General features: G+C 39.2%; 1 protein-coding gene across 1 annotated transcript in view; it reads left to right on the top strand.

The window, feature by feature from the left end:
* Positions 1–628: 628 nt before the first annotated feature.
* Positions 629–20,369, top strand: part of sez6b (seizure related 6 homolog b) — a 241,983-nt gene continuing 222,242 nt past the window's right edge. Inside the window, exon 1 of the mRNA XM_085369986.1 lies at positions 629–704. Coding sequence (XP_085226112.1) covers positions 629–704 — 76 coding nt within the window. The remainder of the gene's footprint in view (positions 705–20,369) is intronic.

Genomic DNA, 20,369 nt, shown 5'->3' with positions numbered 1-20,369 from the left:
ATCATTATTGTTTCTCTTGGCATTATTTCAATTTAGAATGTAATATATTACCTTTTTACTACACTAGGGTTCCAAATGCAGGACTTAATGCAAAGGATCAGATAGCATATAAATTCATTAATTGCAACAAAACTAAAATCAAAATATAGAAAAATGTAGAAATTGCATGCATAATCATCAGTGATCTGACGTCAAACGTTCACAATTCACTTTTAGCCTTTAAAAGAATCACTGTCTTTAGACCAAACTTTGAGCTCCAACTGTTTTTCCTGTGTTCCACTGGATGACGCTAGGAGCTGTTCACAGTGCTGAATGCTCGGCGGCAGTGCTGCCCTGAAGAGGAGTCTCCTAGCAAGTAGAACACAGAGCGCTGCAACGGCAACAGCAGCTCTCTACAGCCTCCAGTCATCGCACAGAGTACAGTCTGTAGTCTGTAGTCGTGTTGGTGGAACGAAAATAACAGCCCGTCGTCTGCTTCAATGAGTACGTTCAGACAGCAAAACCGGGCTGAAGTCACCCAAAGGAGCACGCAGTGTGTGTAGTCGTTGTTCGGCGGAGCTCTCGGTGCTTCGGTCCGTCGGAGGGAAAGTGCTGATTCCAAGGCTCAAGAAGCGCTAAACGGGAAAACATGATGAATGGGATGAGATATTATTTTCCTGTCCTGCTTGTTCTGGTGGCGGTGGTCAAAGACACGGGCGCCAGAGGTAAGAACTGTTCAAATTATATTTATTTCGAAAAAGCTGTTCCCGTGTTTATCCCGAGTGCTTACATGGTTTTTCAGCCTTCGACTTCGCTTTCCAGAATTAGATGCTTGGGTGGTGGATTTTGTCTTATTTTCGTAATGGACGCTTTCCGTTTCCACCGTTTTCCAGCTCCTCCATGTGAATAAAACGCACTGGTTATTGTGAGGAAGACACGAGTGCGTACAGGTTGTGGCTAAATTTCAGGTTTGATTGTTTACATTGCTGTCCGATAAAAACATGAGCAGCACAAATCTTAAAAGCCCATTAAAGTTGTCAATCAAGGCGCATTTTACATAGCAGAAAGCAAACTTTAATAACCGTTACAACTTAGTATATGATTCATTTATAAGTCCAGAGGCAAGCGGGCGGATAAAAATGCAATTTTCCATCCTCAACATTACTAACTAATTACAACAAATACATTAAAAATAAAATGTATACATTAATAAACAACAAAGAAAGATCGCATCTTTCTCAGTGCTCTTATCATAACAGAGGAATGGCTTTACAGCTTTCCTACATTTTTCATATTTCCCAACAAAACACAGAGGGCAACAAAGCATGGATGGTGTTAGACGTCTCCCCGGATAGAGGCTAGGCGACATTTCGCCTAATATTTTCTGAATCCCTAGCCCGATACCTAAGAATTGACTTATCAACACTGCCTAGTCTAAGCATTAAAACTGTTATCATATCATCTATATCATACATGCCTCTTTGACAGATGACAAGAACTCTATGAAGTAAAGAAGTTATCTGAGGAGAAGCCCCTGCTTTGTCACTCATCTTTTAATTAGACATGTCTGTGTAGGTGTAGCCGACACCGGCAGAATCCACATTTTTCGGATGATCGGAGTCAGATGCCTGTTTTTAGATCTATATTGTGATATGTTAGAAGTGTCACTTACTAAATAAGTTAAGTAGAGTAGAGGATTCATCATGACATAGCTAGAATGAACTGCTCAGTGTGCCATTTGGTTTGAGTCTCATCTAGGAATTTGATGTCACAAAGTTAAACTGTTCCCTGTTAGACTGCTGCTACTGTCACCATACACACTTCCATTAGCAGAGCCGTGTACTAATTTTACACTACATAATTAGTCTTAGTATGTTTGTGTTTCCACAGCAAAATGAAATATAGACCAAGTGTGTTTTTGACTGTACTGCACTGCTAGTGTACACTAAAAATTCACAGTTCTAAGGGTAAAAAGGTAAGCTACTAAGTTGCTGAAAATATAAATATGTTTCAGAAAGTGTTGGTGGATATCTTCACACAGATTAAAGGCTCAAATACATATTTTTCTCTGTCAATGTCAAATGTCAAAACTCATAAAATTCGTATTTTTTGTAGAGTTACTTCAAGATAGAAGATTAATAACTTCTGTAGTGCTGTATACACTTTTGGGCTGACATGAAGGAGAAGAGACTTATGTTACAGTTTTTTGTTTTCTTTCATTTTGTGTTATTGTTTTTTCCCCTACAATACGTCATGAACATGGGACCTACTGAGGTGTTATTCCTGAGGAGTTTTTGTTCTGGGGCTGTAAGATGTCGCTGATGATTGCGAATGCTACTGGAGTGGAGGATGTGCAACAAGATTACTGATCTAAGTCATCAGTGATTTTAATGTTTTGATTGTCTGACATTTTTGACTGAGGTCAAAAAGAAGTAGGCAGAGAAAATTCAGGTCCACCTTCTCCTAAGTTTGTCCATTAGAGAAGACTTTATCTAAACAGTTTGAAGCTGTTAGAATTAGTTTGGGATTTGAAAAACTTTCTGACCCGAGCCACTAGGATTGAAGTTTTAATAGGTTCGAATCTCATAACAAAAGTCACAGTAAATTATTTGTGTAAAGTTATTGGAGTCTACCCAAGCAATGGAGTTTCATGGAATAAATAATGTATGGCCTGTTGTTGGCATGACTGACTGGTCTGACCCAGGATCCAGACCAGGATTGAATAGGTTGAATGACATATGCATCTAATTTGTCCCCAGAACTTGTCATCCAAGGAACTTGTTCTGGGGCTAAAGAGTCCCTAAAGGAACCATTATTATGTTTAAATGTTCTTGAAAAATAATCTAGCTCATAATTATGCTCATATATCTGATATTGACTAAGCAAAAATCTCTTTATTGAATTACATTGCTGGCAGTCATGTTTTCAGGTAATCAAAAGCTGTGGAAGTGAACAGTGAAAACCTGGATAAAAACAAAGTTTTATTCTGAGTGTGTAAAAATTTAGTATAACACAAAGTGTCTCATGCAAAGATACTTCACCTGACCTTGGTTGCTTTTGTGTCTAAATTAGAAACAATGAGTAGGGATTTTGGGGCTTTTAATTTGTAAACAGCTTTTTCAAAATTCTGTTTTTTAGCCTTTGATATATAGAATGCAGTATTTGGTAATGGTCAAGCTTAAATTTGCTTTTTTGGTGTAGTGCTCAATCTTGCGTCCTGAGGTAGCTTGTGACAAAAAAGATAAAAAAGCAGAGATGCTGTTTGATATCCCAGTAGGTTTGAAGAATGCTTAGTTTAATGCATAATTTGTAACAATCTAGCTGCTAGTGGTCTTAAAAAAGTTGTAAAGCTTAAGATTCAAGGAGATGTGGCACTTGTGTGTTTCGGTATTAACATTTTTTTAACCAATTGATTGGCCTGCTTTTGTAATATACGTAATATTCAAACATGTAACATTTCATGTTTTATGCTTGTATAGTACTGTCCATTTTACTTCCCTCTTCACCACTAAATTAATGAATCGGTTTTATGAGACGCTACTCTTGATCTAATAGACAAGTGTCACCCAAGGGAGGTGATACTTTATGTTAGTAATTGCTATCCTTGACCCTGGCTTCTGATTAGCCTATAATCGGAAGTGCCAGGACCCTGCAGACGCTTTGTTTGGCTGCCACTTCTTACTATTCAAAGCTCTTCACTGTCACTGATGCACAAAACGGTGTGCTCTCAGCAAGCTTTAATGGTATGAAATAAGCCTTGCATGAAATAAACCTAGTGTCTTTTTGGAAAGCAGAATAGCAGAGGTTATAAAGTCTGTCTTTTTTGGTTCACTGTTGGCTTCAGGGATCATGCTTGTAGTTGACCTTGACCTTTCATTTTTCTGGAAGGCAGGCATTTTCTTTGCAGGACTGTGTTAGCACCAAGTTCTATTTACAAAACAAAATCCAGTGGTGTGTGTTACATTCATGTTATTACAAATCCAAAATACTTCAACATCAGTACGACCAAAGCATAACATACATTTTTGTGTCTTTTTTAGGTACATAGACAGCTATCTGTTTCTATTTATGTCTCTATGGTCTGGAAATCAATTTTTTAGGCTGTTAACTTCTTTGGGTTGCTCGTGTTTCCATTGTTAATACAGCACAAGTGTTTCAAATTACTCTGCATTTACAACTACAAAACAGTGTCAACAGGCATAAAGGCAGACACGATGTTCACTGTGATGTACAGAATGACTCAACAAAATCCCAATTTTATTCGCTCTGTATTGTTCCTTTTTTATATACTAAACCAAAATGCAATCGAACTCTGAGCCAAAAATAAGCTGACAGTTATATTCTGTTGACATCTGCATACACGACGTTTTATATTTTCTTGTTCTTGTTCTTCTTCCTTTTCGTCCAGCCGGGACGGTTCACCACAGCTGATCATCTCCCACCATCTGACCCTGTCCCAAGCATCCTCTTTTGTGAACACAGCGTTTTATGATTCGGGTGTGAACAAGTGAATTTGAACTGTTTGAACCACAACTTTACAATGACTGTCCAGGGGATTGTTAGTCATTGTTAGTTAACAGTAAATGATTATTAAGTCAAGCTTAACTCAGTTTACTACTTATGAACAATGCCCATTATAAAGTGATAACTATAACTTTAATCTTGCCTAATGATAATTATTCCAATTTTAAGTAATTCAGTACAAATAGGAACAACCAATAAAGAATAAAAAAACATAGTTAATCAAAATGTGAACTATAACAAGTGGCAACAAAGGTGCAACCCAGAAACTACTATCAGAGTCCATGACCAATCCTTTTCAACCTTAGTTTATTCTGCACGCACCAATATATGTCATTCACTTTCCTTGTTTTGTCCTTGAAATACAGATTTGGCGTAAACCACTTAATCTGAAGCAATTTATTTGTTATAATATACAAGAGTCTCATAGCCTTTACCAGTAATTGCTTGCTTGGTTGTCATAGTGATCATCAAGTTATTTTTAATATGACCTAAGTTGACTTAAGTCCTGTGTTTTTTTTTTTGGCAAAAAATTATGGCATGACTTGCAAAATAGGTTTGAGATCTTGAATTTAAACATAAAGTGCAGCTACACATTGTACCCACAGCATCTCAATTAGTCAACATATTTTGTTAAAATTTAAAAGGATGTTGGTTTGGTTTTTCATTTGGTAATGATACAGAACATGGAGGAAGACAATACTTTGCAGAACTGGGGCACTTGTTAACAGATCTATCCCATATGGAAAAGAAATAGCAAAACATATATGATTTACTCATGAAAGTGGCCACTTTCTCATTACTTTCATATATATTTTTAGTAAGTATACAAAACATACAAGTTTCATTGTATAATTTTTCAAGGGATCTTATATGTGTTTTCACTCTTGTATGCTTTTCATACAAGTTTCATACAAGACAGATAAAAACTTTATAAGATTTATATATATCTTTTCCATATGGGATACTAAGGGAAAATTACAATGTGAAACAGCTCAACCTCTACACAATTAACACTGCAGCACATGTCAACAGTGCGGATGTACTATATGTCAGAGAGAAGAAGTAGCTCCATGACAAAGTAAATCTCTGACAATGTTGCATTTTCAGCTTTGGGCAGTTTTATCCTGAAGCTTAGACCTGAGCGATCAGTCCTGGTTCTACTTAATGTTTTGCCATTGCTACTACACTCACTGCTGATTGCTGCTCTGTTATTCTGTTATACTGTCTCTTTTCATGTAGCATTCTGTGCAGTTTAAGCACAATAATGGAAATATAACTGCAAGTAGTTGTAGACCTGAAATAGAACCTGTTTTGATGATGCCTCAGAGGTTTTGGGGTCAGACAGTCTGTCCTTTTTCCTTCAGATTACTACCCAGATAAATATGTTGGCCCTGGCTGACCCAGAGCAAGTGATGCCCTCAGTCCCACCCCCAGGGCCTGCTTGCACTGCCACTGCCTGTCATCATTGTCAGCACTCTGCTGGGAGAGCTGCCTGACACTAATGGCTGCTGCAAGGCTGATTGGGCTAAAGGGGCTTTATTATAGGCCAACAACAACACAGTGCACCAAACACATAGACATCACAGCTTTCAGGGTCTAAAGGAAGGGGCTGCATAGTGCCCTTGGCAAATAGAAGTGATCCAATTTTTAAACAGCACCCTTTTGGGGTGTTACCACACCCCAAAAGTTATGTTATATTTTCTCTTAGAGATGAATTAGTATATTTTGGGTTCTTACATAAGTCTTCAACGTGTGGAAGAGGATTGTACCTACACAACTAATACATAAAAACATAGAATATCTAACTGTTGGATGGAGTAGTGTAAAGCACACTGCCGTGGCCTCTACAGCAGTAGACATGTGTTCTATTGAGTGATGAATTATGCTTCTCTGTTTGGCAAAAGTTAAATTTTTTCCCTGTGTCATTGTTAAGCTTTTCTTAATACCTTTTCCAGGGATTTTATAAAAAAGACAGACAAGAGCACTCAAAACTCCTTGCTTTCTATCTAACATTGACACATTCGTATTCTGATGAATTCACCGGAGAGCGACTTGGGGTTAGTATTGTGCCCAAGGATACGATGCAGACTGGAGAAACCAGCAACAGTCCAATCAGTAGATGACCAGCTATACTTCCTGAGCCATCCACAGTCACTGTGATGTCACCCTTTTGCCTTGATTTTGAAGCCTCAGTGAAACCTCATTTTAGCTCCTACTCTTAGAAGATAGAAGTTTCTATTTTTGAATTATCAGGTGACAGTACCAAGCTTTGGTCACAAGTGTCATTCGTTACATTCATACATGGCTGACTAAATCTTTTGCTGAATAAAACGGTTTCTTCCTTTCAGAACCTGTCCTCATTTAATTCATATAACTCCTTCAAATGTTTATAGGAACTATTTTCAGAAGTGATAAGAGACCCTTTCTTCCTTCTCTATCTGTATCTCTCTCCCTCTCACACACACACATACACACCCTTTCCCCACCCCCTTCATCATCCCTGCCACAGCAGAAAAGCAATTTGTTCTTGGTGTCACTGATCTGATGCAATCAGCACTGCTTCACGCTTTTGAATAAAGAAAAGACAGCGAGAAAGGACACTGTTTAATTAAAAGACACACTTTGGTGAATGTGATGATCATATAATTTAAGGTGGAGGACGTAAGGGTTACTTGTTCAACACCTGCGTAACAATTACGACTGATTAACCTATCCAAACTCACCCGTTGCACTCATCAAGAGCTATTCAGGGTGTTGAGACTACAATCTCCTTCTAATTGTCTCCCAGCCTTTTCCTCTTTAAAGCACTCACTTGGAAATGAGATTTATCAAAATTCACTGCTGCTCCCTCTCACAGGAAATAGCGGCTTTGGTTCTTTACATACAACTGCTGACACCTTCAGAGAGGAGCTGAGGGGGTGGAGAGGTGGAGCACTCTCATTTTCCCTTTTCTCCATCTCCTCTTCTCTCTTTGGATAGCAGTCCCTGTGAAGTGAACAGTGCTCTTGTGAAGTATTTACCCTCATCTCTGTCAATCAAAGCTGGTTTCCTAAGGCTGCATTCATCTGCTTTACAATATCTTTGGGTCCTCTCCAGTTTGCTATTTCCCATGACAGAGTCTCTGAGTTAAATTAAATATGATGCAAATGGCAGATGATGCATTTTGAATTGCATCTGCTTTATATGTCACCATCACATCCCACATCCTGACATCTCTGAATGCTGCTTCATGTGGCCTTTACAGAACATTCATGAAGAGTCACACATTGAGCTGAGAGTGTCTCTTTTGACTTTAAATCTGACAATAAAGAATTCTCTGAATCCAGTTTTGCACACAGACACAATTAAGTCCACCCTAACAGTCTGAATTTCAAACTGGTACATTAATCCTTAGCATGGCCTAATTGATAGCTGTCACTTAACATCAATCCAAGAGCACCTTGGGGTATTTCTTGCAAATCAATAGTCAGTGTCAGTCATATTTGGTTTGCTGCTATGCCTCAAGCAATCTATTTTGGATCTTGCACCATTTATTTTAGGTAAAAGCTACTTTTGGCTTCTCCCCTGTGTTTGACCTTCCAAAGGTTTTCACCAATGATGAACAAATTATTTACTTTATTTTAAACTGTACGCTCTACTTGCTTAGTGACACCTTGTCACTGAGCTTATACACTCAACAATGGGCATGAACATAGAGCAGAAATTCTGCTCCTTGTTGACATGTTAGCATCAAACAGTTATTGTCGGTTTGCAGGCAGCACCTTTTTGATGCCAGTTTCCCATTTCCCAAATTGAAGTCTGGTGACTGTGGATCACTGCACTCTGCTGGTTCATGTTTAAAAACGTGATGATAAAAGAATTTCGACGTGTTGCATAATCCTGCCCAAGCCGTTCAAAGATGGTGCACTATGGTCATAAATAAATAAATGTGATCAGCAAATGGTTGTGGTTTCCACTAAGAGGTTCACAACTCAAAAAAAACAAGCAAACAAAAAACACACAGAGAAAAACTACATGCAATGCTTTCATCATACCTTACCATGAGAACCAATTTTTTCATTCTTCTAAACTTTTCCCTCATCATGGATGCTTTTGTTCTTTGCGACTATCCTGTCTAAACTCAGCAGATGTTTTTGTGTCTAAATCCAATCAGGTAAGCAGTTAAACCTGCATGAGTGGCATTAACATGTAGCCATATTTAAATTTTACCCAAAGCCCTTTTCTTCTTCTCATCCTTGGTTTTGTGATGGCTTGTGGAAGTGGGTAGACCTAAGGAGCAGGCAAAACAACGAGTTGTGCAAGAAAGTGGGTTATTTACAAGCTTCAACAGTGATGAAAAAAAAACTGAATTAAGGTGTGGCATATATACCTTTATGTGGCTTTCAGGGAGTCTGTAAAAGGGGAGAGGGAGAATTAGTAGAGGCAGGAGTACAGGCAGAGGCAAATAACTGAATATTTGACTGAAACATTCCTTGAAATCCGAAGAGTGTGTTTCTAAGGGAGGTTAGTTGCAGGGGTGACTGGAGCTGAGGTTACCAGAGACCTGTGGTTTAGATTGGGCAGGGAGAAGAGTTTCTGTCAGAGGCTGGCTGTATGGGAGAAGCTGCATGCTAGAAGGCTAGAGATGTTTTGCCTATGATCTGGAGTTCCACAGAGCAAGATGGGTGAGTTCTTTAGGTAAGTAGCTGGGGATGCACAGGCAGGAGTCCATGAATATCGGACACCATGAAGGAAGAGACAGTCTTGTGCAGAATCACAGTCACAGCTGAGCCTAAATATTAAAACATTGCTTTTGAGATGAGTATAAGCCCAGCTTAGGAGGAATGGCTTCACTCAAAGGTGGAGGGCCTGTAGCCTGACAGGTCTGACGCTGTGCAGTAAATGACCAGAGGTGGCAAAAATATATACATTCTTTATTTAAGTACAAGTGCAGATATTAGTATTAAAAATACTCTAGTAAAAGTTGAAGTACATATTCAACTTCTTTACTCAAGTAAAAGTGAAAAAGTAAAAAAAAATAAAATATTATTATTATTATTATTTTTTAAATGTTCACGGTGCACCATGTAAAACCGGTTAAAACCAATATTAACCGGTTTTACAACATTATACTAGACAGTATAATGTTAGTGTGAAGGTGGAATTCAATAAATGAACCTAAGCATCATCAGCTTAACTTCAAATTCATCTCTGTTACACTCAAGGTAACCTTACTCTGGCCAATGGCACAACAGCTACTTTGCACCGTTGACACGCTATTCTTTATTTTAAATTATTCATAGTAGAGCAAACTGACCTGTCTACGTCTTCAGTTCAATTCAATTAATTTTTGCTCAATAGTTTGTCAAGATGGCGCTTCCACTCTTTGCCAGTGAACTTACTAATGCAACTATGCTGGACATAAGGCGTTGTCTCCACTCCTATCTGGGATTCCAGCTCACCTTTCTCGCACCCTGGCCTCAGTCTCATGGCAAAAGCGCTTCAGAAGTTGGTGCAAGCGCAGTGGTCTGCTTGTGAAGCTTAAGGCGTACTTGGTGTGCCCTTCCCCGGCTCCTTGGAATGAACATGGATCTGTGCCCGTGGATCCCATTGACACCTGGCTGGTGCCTGTTGTTGGCTTGGATCAGATGTTCCAGCCGTGTAGGATCTTCACTCCTCATCTTTGTCAGTGTGGGGTTAACCTGCAGCTGCTGTGTGGGGTCTCACAGTCAGCCACAAATGTGCTGATTGGATTTGTTTTTGGATTTGTGAACACTAGATTGTTGAGTAATACAACTTTTATTTATCACCCAAGGACTAAATTTCCTCTGTATAGCTGAAACATGGTTAAGTGCTAGTGAGTCCAGCGCATTCACAGAACTTGTAGCGGATGCCCGCTGCTTTTTAAACTCTGCTCAAATATGGGGCAGAGGCCTAGCGGTTGTTGTAAAGAAGCAGTATAAATGTAAACCACTGTCCTTATCAACATCACCTAGTAGCTTTGAACTGCGTGTGTTTGAGCTGAGTCGCTCTCACACAGTGCTCTGTGTTGTGGTTTACAGACCCCCCAAATACAATAAGGTCAAGGTCAAGGTCAAGGTCAGATTTATTTATATAGCACATTTCCAACAGCCGATGCTGCACAAAGTGCTTAACAATAACAATAAAATTAAAAACTACAGTGTAATACAATAATAACAATAGAAACAATAAAATAGAAAAATTGAAACAATACTAACTAATTCAGATAAATCCAAAATGCTTGGGTCATAATGTGTTAAAAGCCAGAGCGTAAAAGTGTGTCTTTAGTAAAGATTTAAATTGCTCAAGAGTTTGAGCAGATCTAATATTAAAGGGGAGACTATTCCAAAGTCTGGGACCTGCCACAGAGAAGGATCTATCACCACGAGATTTGAGGTTAGTCCGTGGAATGGACAACAATAGTTTTGAACTAGATCTCGTGGGTTTTCCTGGAGCATAGGCAGAGAGGAGCTCTGACAAGTAGGGGGGGGCTCGGGCGTTGAGTGACTTAAAAACAAAAAGTAAGAGTTTAAATTGGATCCTGTAGGGGACAGGGAGCCAGTGTAAAGAGGCTAAAATTGGGGTTATATGCTCTCTCCGTTTGGTACCGGTTAGCAGGCGAGCAGCAGCATTTTGAACCATCTGAAGGCGATGGATGGTGGCATGATCTAGGCCATAATACAATGAATTGCAGTAGTCCAATCTGCAAGTAAGAAAAAGGTGGATGATACGCTCGAAGACGTCAGCCGGAAGGTATGGCTTTATCCTGGCTAGCTGTCTTAGCTGAAAAAAACAGGACTGAACTACTGCACTCACCTGCTTATTCAATTTAAAAGAACCATCAATGTAAACTCCGAGGTTTTTTACATGTGTTTTACAATACGAGGAGAGGGTACCCAACGTGCTGTCGATATGATTGAAATTGCCAAAAATGACAACCTCAGTTTTGTTTTCGTTTAGCTGTAAAAAATTTAATGATAACCACTGTTTAACATCGTCAAGGCAGCGTAATAAGAGCTGCGGTTGATCTGATCCTGATTTTAAAGGTAGATAAATCTGTAGATCATCCGCAAAGCAATGAAATGAAATGCTGTACCGCGAGAAGATGGAGCCCAATGGCAGCAAATAGAGTGCGAAGAGGGCGGGACCCAAAATAGAGCCTTGAGGAACGCCGTATTTAAGAGGAGCTAATTTGGAGTTGTGGGGGCCCATATTGACATAAAAGAACCTTTCTGTCAAGTAGGAGCGAAACCACTGAAGGGCAGATCCTTTTAGGCCAGCATGCGATTCTAGCCGTGATAACAGAATGTCGTGGTCAACCGTGTCAAAAGCTGCTGACAAGTCCAACAGTAAAAGGGCAGCAGGGCTGCCAGAATCCATAATTAAGAGAATATCGTTAAAAATCCTTAAAAGTGCTGTCTCAGTGCTATGTAATGATTTAAAACCAGATTGAAAGCAATAAGGACTTCTTAACTAATTTTTCTGATCTGTTGGCTGAAATTATGCCAAAACACAATCATGTCCTTATTTCTGGGGACTTCAACCTTCAGGTGTGCTGCCCTTGTCCTGCTGCAGTTGTTGGGTGCTGTCATGTTTTAACCCTTCCACTGCTGGACAGTTCTCTGTTGTTTTTAATCAGAACTGCAGTAATTCCAGTAATTCTTAAATCCAGATATGACGCTAAGAGGAAACACTTTGCTGCTATTATTCAGGCAAATTGATGTAAGCCTCATGCTTTATTAAAAACTATTGAGATGGTCCTTCATGCGCTGTTGGTGTCGAGTCCTTTCAGGAAATTTGTGAAAAATTTCTAAACTTTTTTATTGATAAAGTATCACGTGTGAAAGCGCAGATTTCCTATTCTGCTCTTGACCCTTCTATCCGTGTCCTTTGCTCTGCTACCAGTTATGACAGTTTCTTTGCTCAGCCTGCAGGAGTTGGTTTCTCACCTGAAGCCCTCAGGTTCCCTATATGATGCTCTTCCTCCATGATTTTTCAAAGAGCTTTTTACTCACCATAGCACCATTTGTACATTCCATTGTAAAAAGTCATTTGTCGTCTGGTGTTGGAGCTGTTGTAAATGTGCAGTAATTCAGCCTCTGCTCAAGAAACCTGCTCTTGATCCTGATATTATTGCAAATTACAGGCATATTTCCAAACTGCCTTTTATCTCAAAAACTCTTAAAAAGGTAGTTTACAAGCATTTAATGTCCTTTTTAGAGGAACATGGTATTTTAGAGGGTTTTCAGTCTGGTCTTAAAGCTTTACACAGTACTGAATCTGCCCTTTTAAGAGTTTTTAATGATGTGTTTTTAGCAACCGACTCAGGTGAATGTTATTATTGTGCTTTTAGGTTTAACTGCTGCCTTTGATTCAGTGGATCATAAAATTTAGTTTCTCGGTTAGAGCAGTTGGTGGGTGTTGGGAGTACTGCACTGCAGTGGTTCAGATCTTATTTGGCAGAGTGAACTTTCCCAGTGAAACTTGATGTTTAGGATGTTTAAATTTAAATATTACCTCTCTTCTTCCTCTCATATCTTGTCTTTCTTATCTTTCTCCATCTCTGAGTGAAGTTAGCTCTCATTCTTTTCGTCCAAGAGAAGCTGTACTTTTAGCTAGCAGACACACTGTGCAACAAACTACACATAGATAGTTTGTGTTTGCTGATGGCTGTCAAGGTGATAGAAATGTTGCATTTGAATTGACCAGAGTGTTAAAAAACATTACTCCCTTTATGTTTGCCTTTATGTTTCCACTTTTGTAGGGTTAGCTAGTATGCCAGTACCAAGTACCTGCAGTTGTTTTGGTGTTGGGCCAAACAAAAGAAAAAACAACAGCCCATTTTAACCCCTGACTATGGCGCATGGTTTTGCTTCTTTTATCTCTTTTTATGAGATGCCCTGGTGATTATTCGCCTTTCATGTGTTACTGTTTCGACTTAAACCGGTTTGATGTTTCAAGGCCTGCAGTGATGTGAAATACTAAATACAATCATATGCCTGTTTTGAAGATGTAAGGATCAGAAAGTACATATACTTGTTTTAAAAATGTACAAACTTAAAGGAAAAGGTTGTCAGAAAATAGCTACTCAGGTAAAGTACACATACCTGAAAATTCTACTTAAGCACGGTATAGTATTTATACTTCGTTGCTTCCCACTTCTGCAAATGACTTATATGCTGATGCATATTTTGTCTGATCTCAGGGATTTCTTTATGTCTCTTTATTTGTTAAAGAACAGTTTTGTCAAATTTGTTAAAAATTGTACTCTCTTTAGCTACAGAGGATGTCCAATCTCTCTTTGTTATTTTTTATAGTTGACGAATATATAGCCTTCTCTTTGTCTTTTATCAAAATCTTACTCAGAAAACATCAACTGAGCAGCTTTGACAAGTTTGTAATCGACAGTAACTGCTTCTCATTTCCTGGGTGATTGCTCATTTCCTTCTCTGTCAACATCTCATCTGTCCATCTCAGCCATTGCTGCTGCCTCTAAGTCCAGTCCACTGGGTACTGGAGGCGCATTGATCCAGCAGCAGTGGCGCATGGCCATTGTTTATACAGAAGACAGGCCCTGTCCGCTCTTCCTTCATGCACTGGCAGACAGTGTACACCTGTCTAATTGGGGCTGGCTTCTTCTGTGCATACAGAGCCAAAGGCCTCTCCACAATGATTAGGACTCTGACAGCTTGGCTCTCTTTTAGATTGCTGCTTCACATCCAGTGAGCTGTTTTGGTGAGGAGAGGGAGGAGGGTCATAGTTTGTTGTTTAAAGGTAGACAGACAAGGGAAGTCGCTATTTTTGTGTCACACATTTCTGTTGTCCTTGGAAGAGAATGAGAGAAATAACACTTGTCAGTAAAGGCTGTGATAGTAATCCTCCTTTTTTGTCCACTAATTTAAATCTATATTCTAAAGGTAAACAGAGCTGCCTGGGTTGGCGGGGTGGGCAAAAACCGAGCTTGGCTAAAATCATGTCACAGAAAGGCAGAGTCTTGGTTATGGAGGAGGAAGAGAATAACTGAGCAGAGGAAAAGTGAGTAGACAAGACAGAAAAAGTGTGGGGCCCGCAGAGCCATTGGGGGGGTATGAAAAGCGAAAAAAACAAAAAATAAAAACAACGCTTGGGCACTGCTAGCACGGGGCTCCCACACAAACGCAAAGCAGGAGATGAAGCATCGCTGAATATGTTTCCAAACCAACTTCATTCTAAGCCAAAGACTAGAAAATATGGTGAAGCAAATCTTCCCTTTGGTTTCACCTGCACAAGTGCCGAGGTAGGTCTCCCCTGCTTAATTGCTTTTCCCTGCGTCGGGAGCAGTGCTGGGCTCTCCAAATCATGGACAAACAGGATCCCACATTCTTGATTTTTAGTTCACAAACACTTGTTGTAATGACTAACTAATCCTGACATTTTGGAGATGTTAGCTCTTTATACAGTAAAGTTACAAATAAATAATATTACTTTGGTTTCTGCCACTGTACAATTTCTCTGTTGCTTGATGCATCAGTCATAACAACAAAACATATTCTAGTCTTTACTTTATAATTCACAGTTAACCCATATGGAAAAGATATATATAAATCTTATAAAGTTTGTATCTGTCTTGTGTGAAATTTGTATGAAAAGCATATAAGAGTGAAAACAGATATAAGATCCCTTGAAAAATTATATAATGAAACTTGTATGTTTTGGATACTTACTAAAACAATGTATGAAAGTAATGAGAAAGTGGCCACTTTCATGAGTAAATCATGTAAGCCTATATGATTTACTCATGAAAGTGGCCACTTTCATGAGTAATCACATATACGTTTTTACTATTTCTTTTCCATATGGGAATCTTTCATGTTCGTAAGTGGATACCAGACCCATGTAGAGAAAAATTAAGTATTTTCGTCTAGACATCCCAAAATGTGATGCCCACATATGTGGACGCCAGGTCCTAGGAGGTTAAATAAGAATTTGTTGTAGTGCTTCATATCATTATCTGGCTCATTGTGATTTTCATGAAGATAATCAGTGTGTATTTTGGTTAATTATGGATGCCAATGTAAAACTTGGAGTTTGCCTTGTTTTTGATCATTTCTTTATACCTCTACCAGTGACCAGTGAGTTAATAGCAAAAGGATTTTCACTATTTATTATTTAAGTGTGTCAGGGTTTCTGGGTCTTTGACCCAGTATTCTTAGTTCATGTTCACTGTTTATATTCTGTCTGCTTCACCTCCTGTTTTATTGTGTTAGCCTTGGTCCATGTGCATTATGTTCCGTCCTCTTCCCGTTTATCATTAGGTCATTATGTTCAGCTGTGTACTCACCAGGTTCTAATCTCTCATCACTCAGCCTGTGTATTTATGTCCCTCAGTTCAACCAGTCCAATGTCGTGTCATTGATGTTATTGTGATGTTGTTCTCGCCGCTGTTAGGTTGTCCTCTGTTCAGTTCCGTCAGGTCAGCCGGTCAGTTGTCAGTCAGTCTTTCATTCATCCATTCAGTCAGTCGTCCAGCCGGCCAGCCGTTTCCTACTTCTGTTCTGTTTGTTCACTCCGTTGACAATAAAACACCAATCTTCACCTACCTGTGAGTCCAGCGTTTGGGTCCTCCTTCTTTCGTCCACGACCTCATCCTGACAAAGTGATTGTTTCCCATTATGTGACACTGACCTGTTCTCCCCTTTTGTTCTTTCTGGTATTGACACCAAGTTAATTTGTGTGTTCACTGCAGCCCTCAGAGAGTGTTCACTTATATAATTTGTTATTATTAAATATTACTTTAAGTTTTACTCTGAATTTTTGTTTACTGAACGTCTCGATCACCATTTGCATATTCTAACAGTTTCAAAAAGGACTGCATCTGGCACTATTTTTATAGCAGCTGGAAACTTTCTTCCTTAATTCCTAGTAGAGCTGGGTGATATGAGATTTTTTCATATCACGATATGTTTTTTTCATTTCAGGCGATAACGATATCTATCACGATATAAGCCAAATAACTATATTTGTAAGATTTAAATGTGCCGTTGCTCACAAGTAAAATGTGAAATAATCAGCAGCTTGTTTTTATTTAAATATTTATTTCCCATAATAAGTTCAACAGGGTAGATGTACTTAAGGAACATGAGACTTTTTCAGGTAAATAAAGGCAAATATTGCAAACTGCACAAAAGGCAGCCGCTAAAGCGTTTAAGTTTCAAAATAGAACAAACGAAACAGACTAAATTGTCAATTCCACTTAGAAACAAAATATTAATTCTAAAAATAAATCTTAGTTTGTTTTACAGAAGAACAGACAAAACTGACTAACTTTTGTCAATATCAAATAAACTGAGAACTAAAAGGAAATTCTCAATCTCTCCTTGTTGTATAGCTTAGCTTTTCAAACAGTTTTAACAGTTACTTTAGTCTGACAAAAGCCGAATGACGAATTAGCACTTCCAGTCAGAGACTGAGGCTACGTCCACACGTACACGGGTATTTTTGAAAACTGAGATTTTCCATTTTAAAAAATAATCCCGTCCACACGTAAAGGCAGAAATGAAGGAAAACGCTGCTATGAACATGCCAAAGCAGCAGGTGGCGCTAGATTCCTAACTGTGCAGAAATGCTGGCCAATCAGAAGTCTAGAAGCCTCGGTGGGAAAAAGTAAACAAAGCTGGGGCATAGAAGCAGAACCGAGTCGTATGTGTGGAGGGACAGTAACTGTGTGTATATGTAAGCATTTAAACACTGCAGAGAGTAGAATTAACAGTAACAGTATTGTAGAAATTCATTTCACTGAAACAATAACGTGGCGCACAGTGTGACGTCAAAAAATGCGCACACCTTTGACGCTGCGTTTTCTCCGTTTTTCTAGTCCACACGTAAATGCAAAAATGGAGTTTTCAAAAATCTTCGTTTTCAGTGACCAAAAACGCCGTAAGGTGCAAACGCTTGTATTCAAAAGGTTTATCCATGTAACTATCTGATAGTAGGTGTGGGTAGCCACAGCCCTGCCCCCCACTTGAAGCATGCATGGATGAGATCCAGGTCAGTAGCATTATTGGGTAAAAAAGAAAATAGAGATTTTCAGAAGTAAAGACGGGCAGAAATTTACCAATCTGCAAAAACTGCAGTCTGGAAAAATTTCAGAATATTATTACTCAATATAAATTTGTGAAAACTTTGAAATGTCTGCTTGCAAAGGACAAGGCCAAAAATCACAAAAAGTTGCCCATTATTTTTGGCCCGCAGTTGACATAGCATTAAAAACAGCCATGATTCTGTCATAAAGATGACAGATCAGGAACACTTACAGAAATTAATGTCTTTCCATGCAACCATCCATAAATTAAAGCTCTATCATGCAAAGAAGTACTAGGTGAACATGAGCTAGAAATTGTTGCCATCTTCTGTGGTCGAAAGCTCATTTAAAATGAACTTAGTGTAAAATTGTTCTGTGGTCAGACAAATTGAATTTGAAATTCATTTTGGAAAAACTGGATGCTGCATCCTCTGGCCTAAAGATGAGAGGGGCCATCTGGGTGTTATCAACTCTTCAAAAGCCTGCATCTCTGATTGTATGAAGATGCATCAGTGCCTGTGGAATTGCCAGCTTGCACATCTGGAAAGGAATCATCAATTTCAAGGAAGGCCTTGCATATTTCAGCGAAACAATTCTGTATCTATTACAACAGAATCGCTGTGTAATAGAAGTGTCTAGGTCCAGTTTGTTGATATTAACTGAAATGTAATAGAGTGCATGGGGATTTTATTTTTTACATTTTTAAACCTTTTCTTTTTGCTTTTGTTTCTGTGACTCCACTAGCTGTGTAAAAAGGTAACTGTTTGTTTTACTTGGACTATCAAATTTACAGTATACAGTGAAAACAATAAACTATTAAAATAGTGATGAAAACATGTCTATATTTTACTTGGTACAGTTGAAGTAGATTTTGAGAAAATGCTGTTTAGTAATAGAGGGTTGTAGGAACTTGTCAGCTGGTGCAGTCTTGCAGTGGTGCACTGTAAAGATATACAGGGTGGGCCATTTATATGGATACAATAAAATGGGAATGGTTGGTGATATTAAAGTCCTGTTTGTGGCACGTTAGTATATGTGAGGGGGCAAACTCCTCAAGATGGGTGGTGACCATGGTGGCCATTTAGAAGTCGGCCATCTTGGATACAACTTTTGTTTTTTCAATAGGAAGAGGGCCATGTGACACATCAAACTTATTGGTAATGTCACAAGAACAACAATGGTGTGCTTGGTTTCAACGTAACTTTATTCTTTCATGAGTTATTTACAAGTTTCTCTTTGTTCACAGCCGTTGACATGTCGAAGAGGTTAACACGTGAGGAGTGGATCGAAATTGTGTTGATATCTGGTGAACGCAGTAACCGTGTCATTGCAGCAGATTTCAATGCAAGACACCCTACGAGACCACCCATCTCCCATGCTACAGTCAGCAAACTGCTTCCTAAGTTTTGTGAAACTGGTTCAGTGTTGGATTTGCCAAAATGTGGACGCAAGAAAACTGTCACTAATGAAGAAACATCAGTGGCTGTCTTAGCTTCATTCAGCAAGAGCCCACAGCGTAGCACTTGCCGCAGAGAGAGTGGAGAGTGGCATTAGTCGAACATCCCTTCGGCAGATATTAGCTACTCACAAATGGCACCCTTACAAACTCCAGCTACTGCAGCATCTCAACGAGGATGACCCAGATCGGCGCACAGAATTTGCAGAATGGGCAAATCAAAAATTGGAACAGGGCCCTCAGTTCACGCAGAAGATTTTGTTCAGTGATGAGGCAAACTTTTATGTGAATGGTGAAGTTAACAAACAAAACCACTGCAATTGGTCTGACACTAACATTGGATGGATCCCTCCAAGACTGTTGGAACAACAAAAGTGATGGTTTGGTGTGGTATATGGGGCACAATGATAGTGGGTCCATTCTTCATCAATGGAAACCTCAAGGCCACTGGATATTTGAAATTGCTACATGATGATGTGTTTCCCTCTTTATGCACTGAAGCTGGCACGTTCCCTGAGTTTTTCCAGCAAGATGGTGCACCACCACATTATGGGTGCCAGGTCCGAGCATTCCTAGATGAACAGTTTCCTGGAAAGTGGATTGGTCGTCGTGGGCGAGTTGAATGGCCCCCAAGGTCTCCCAATCTGACCCCTTTAGACTTTTATCTTTGGGGTCATCTGAAGGCAATTGTCTATGGTGTGAAGATAGGAGATGTGCAGCACCTGAAACTACAGATACTGGATGCCTGTGCTGGCATTTCTCCTGTGGTGTTGCTATCAGTGTGTGAAGAGTAGGAGAAGAAGGTTGCATTGACAATCCAACACAATGGGCAGCACATTGAACACATTATATAAGTGGTCAGAAACTTGTAAATAATTCATGAAAGAATAAAGTTACGTTGAAACCAAGCACACCATTATTTTTCTTGTGACATTACCAATAAGTTTGATGTGTCACATGGCCCTCTTCCTATTGGAAAAACAAAAGTTGTATCCAAGATGGCCGACTTCTAAATGGCCACCATGGTCATTCACCACCCATCTTGAGGAGTTTGCCCCCTCACATATACTAACGTGCCACAAACAGGACTTTAATATCACCAACCATTCCCATTTTATTATGGTGTATCCATATAAATGGCCCACCCTGTACTTATATAGGTATAGATATAGGTATACCTACTGGACTGGAAAAAACAAACAAATAAATCAAACAAACATATATAAATAAATAAATACAAAAAATTAGGGCTGCTGTCATTGCGATTAACACAATTAAAATTTTTAATGCAATCAACCCATCTGGAGCGCCGAATGACTCAAAAACCCTGAAATGTCTCTGTCAACGCAT

The sequence above is a fragment of the Diplotaxodon limnothrissa genome, linkage group LG14 (genome assembly GCF_057381915.1).
Source record: "Diplotaxodon limnothrissa isolate DT_005_m linkage group LG14, D_limnothrissa_male_GT1.1, whole genome shotgun sequence".
Classification (NCBI taxonomy): Eukaryota; Metazoa; Chordata; class Actinopteri; order Cichliformes; family Cichlidae; genus Diplotaxodon; species Diplotaxodon limnothrissa.
Note: the sequence above shows the minus strand (reverse complement) of the source record. Positions and strands in the feature narration are given on the sequence as shown.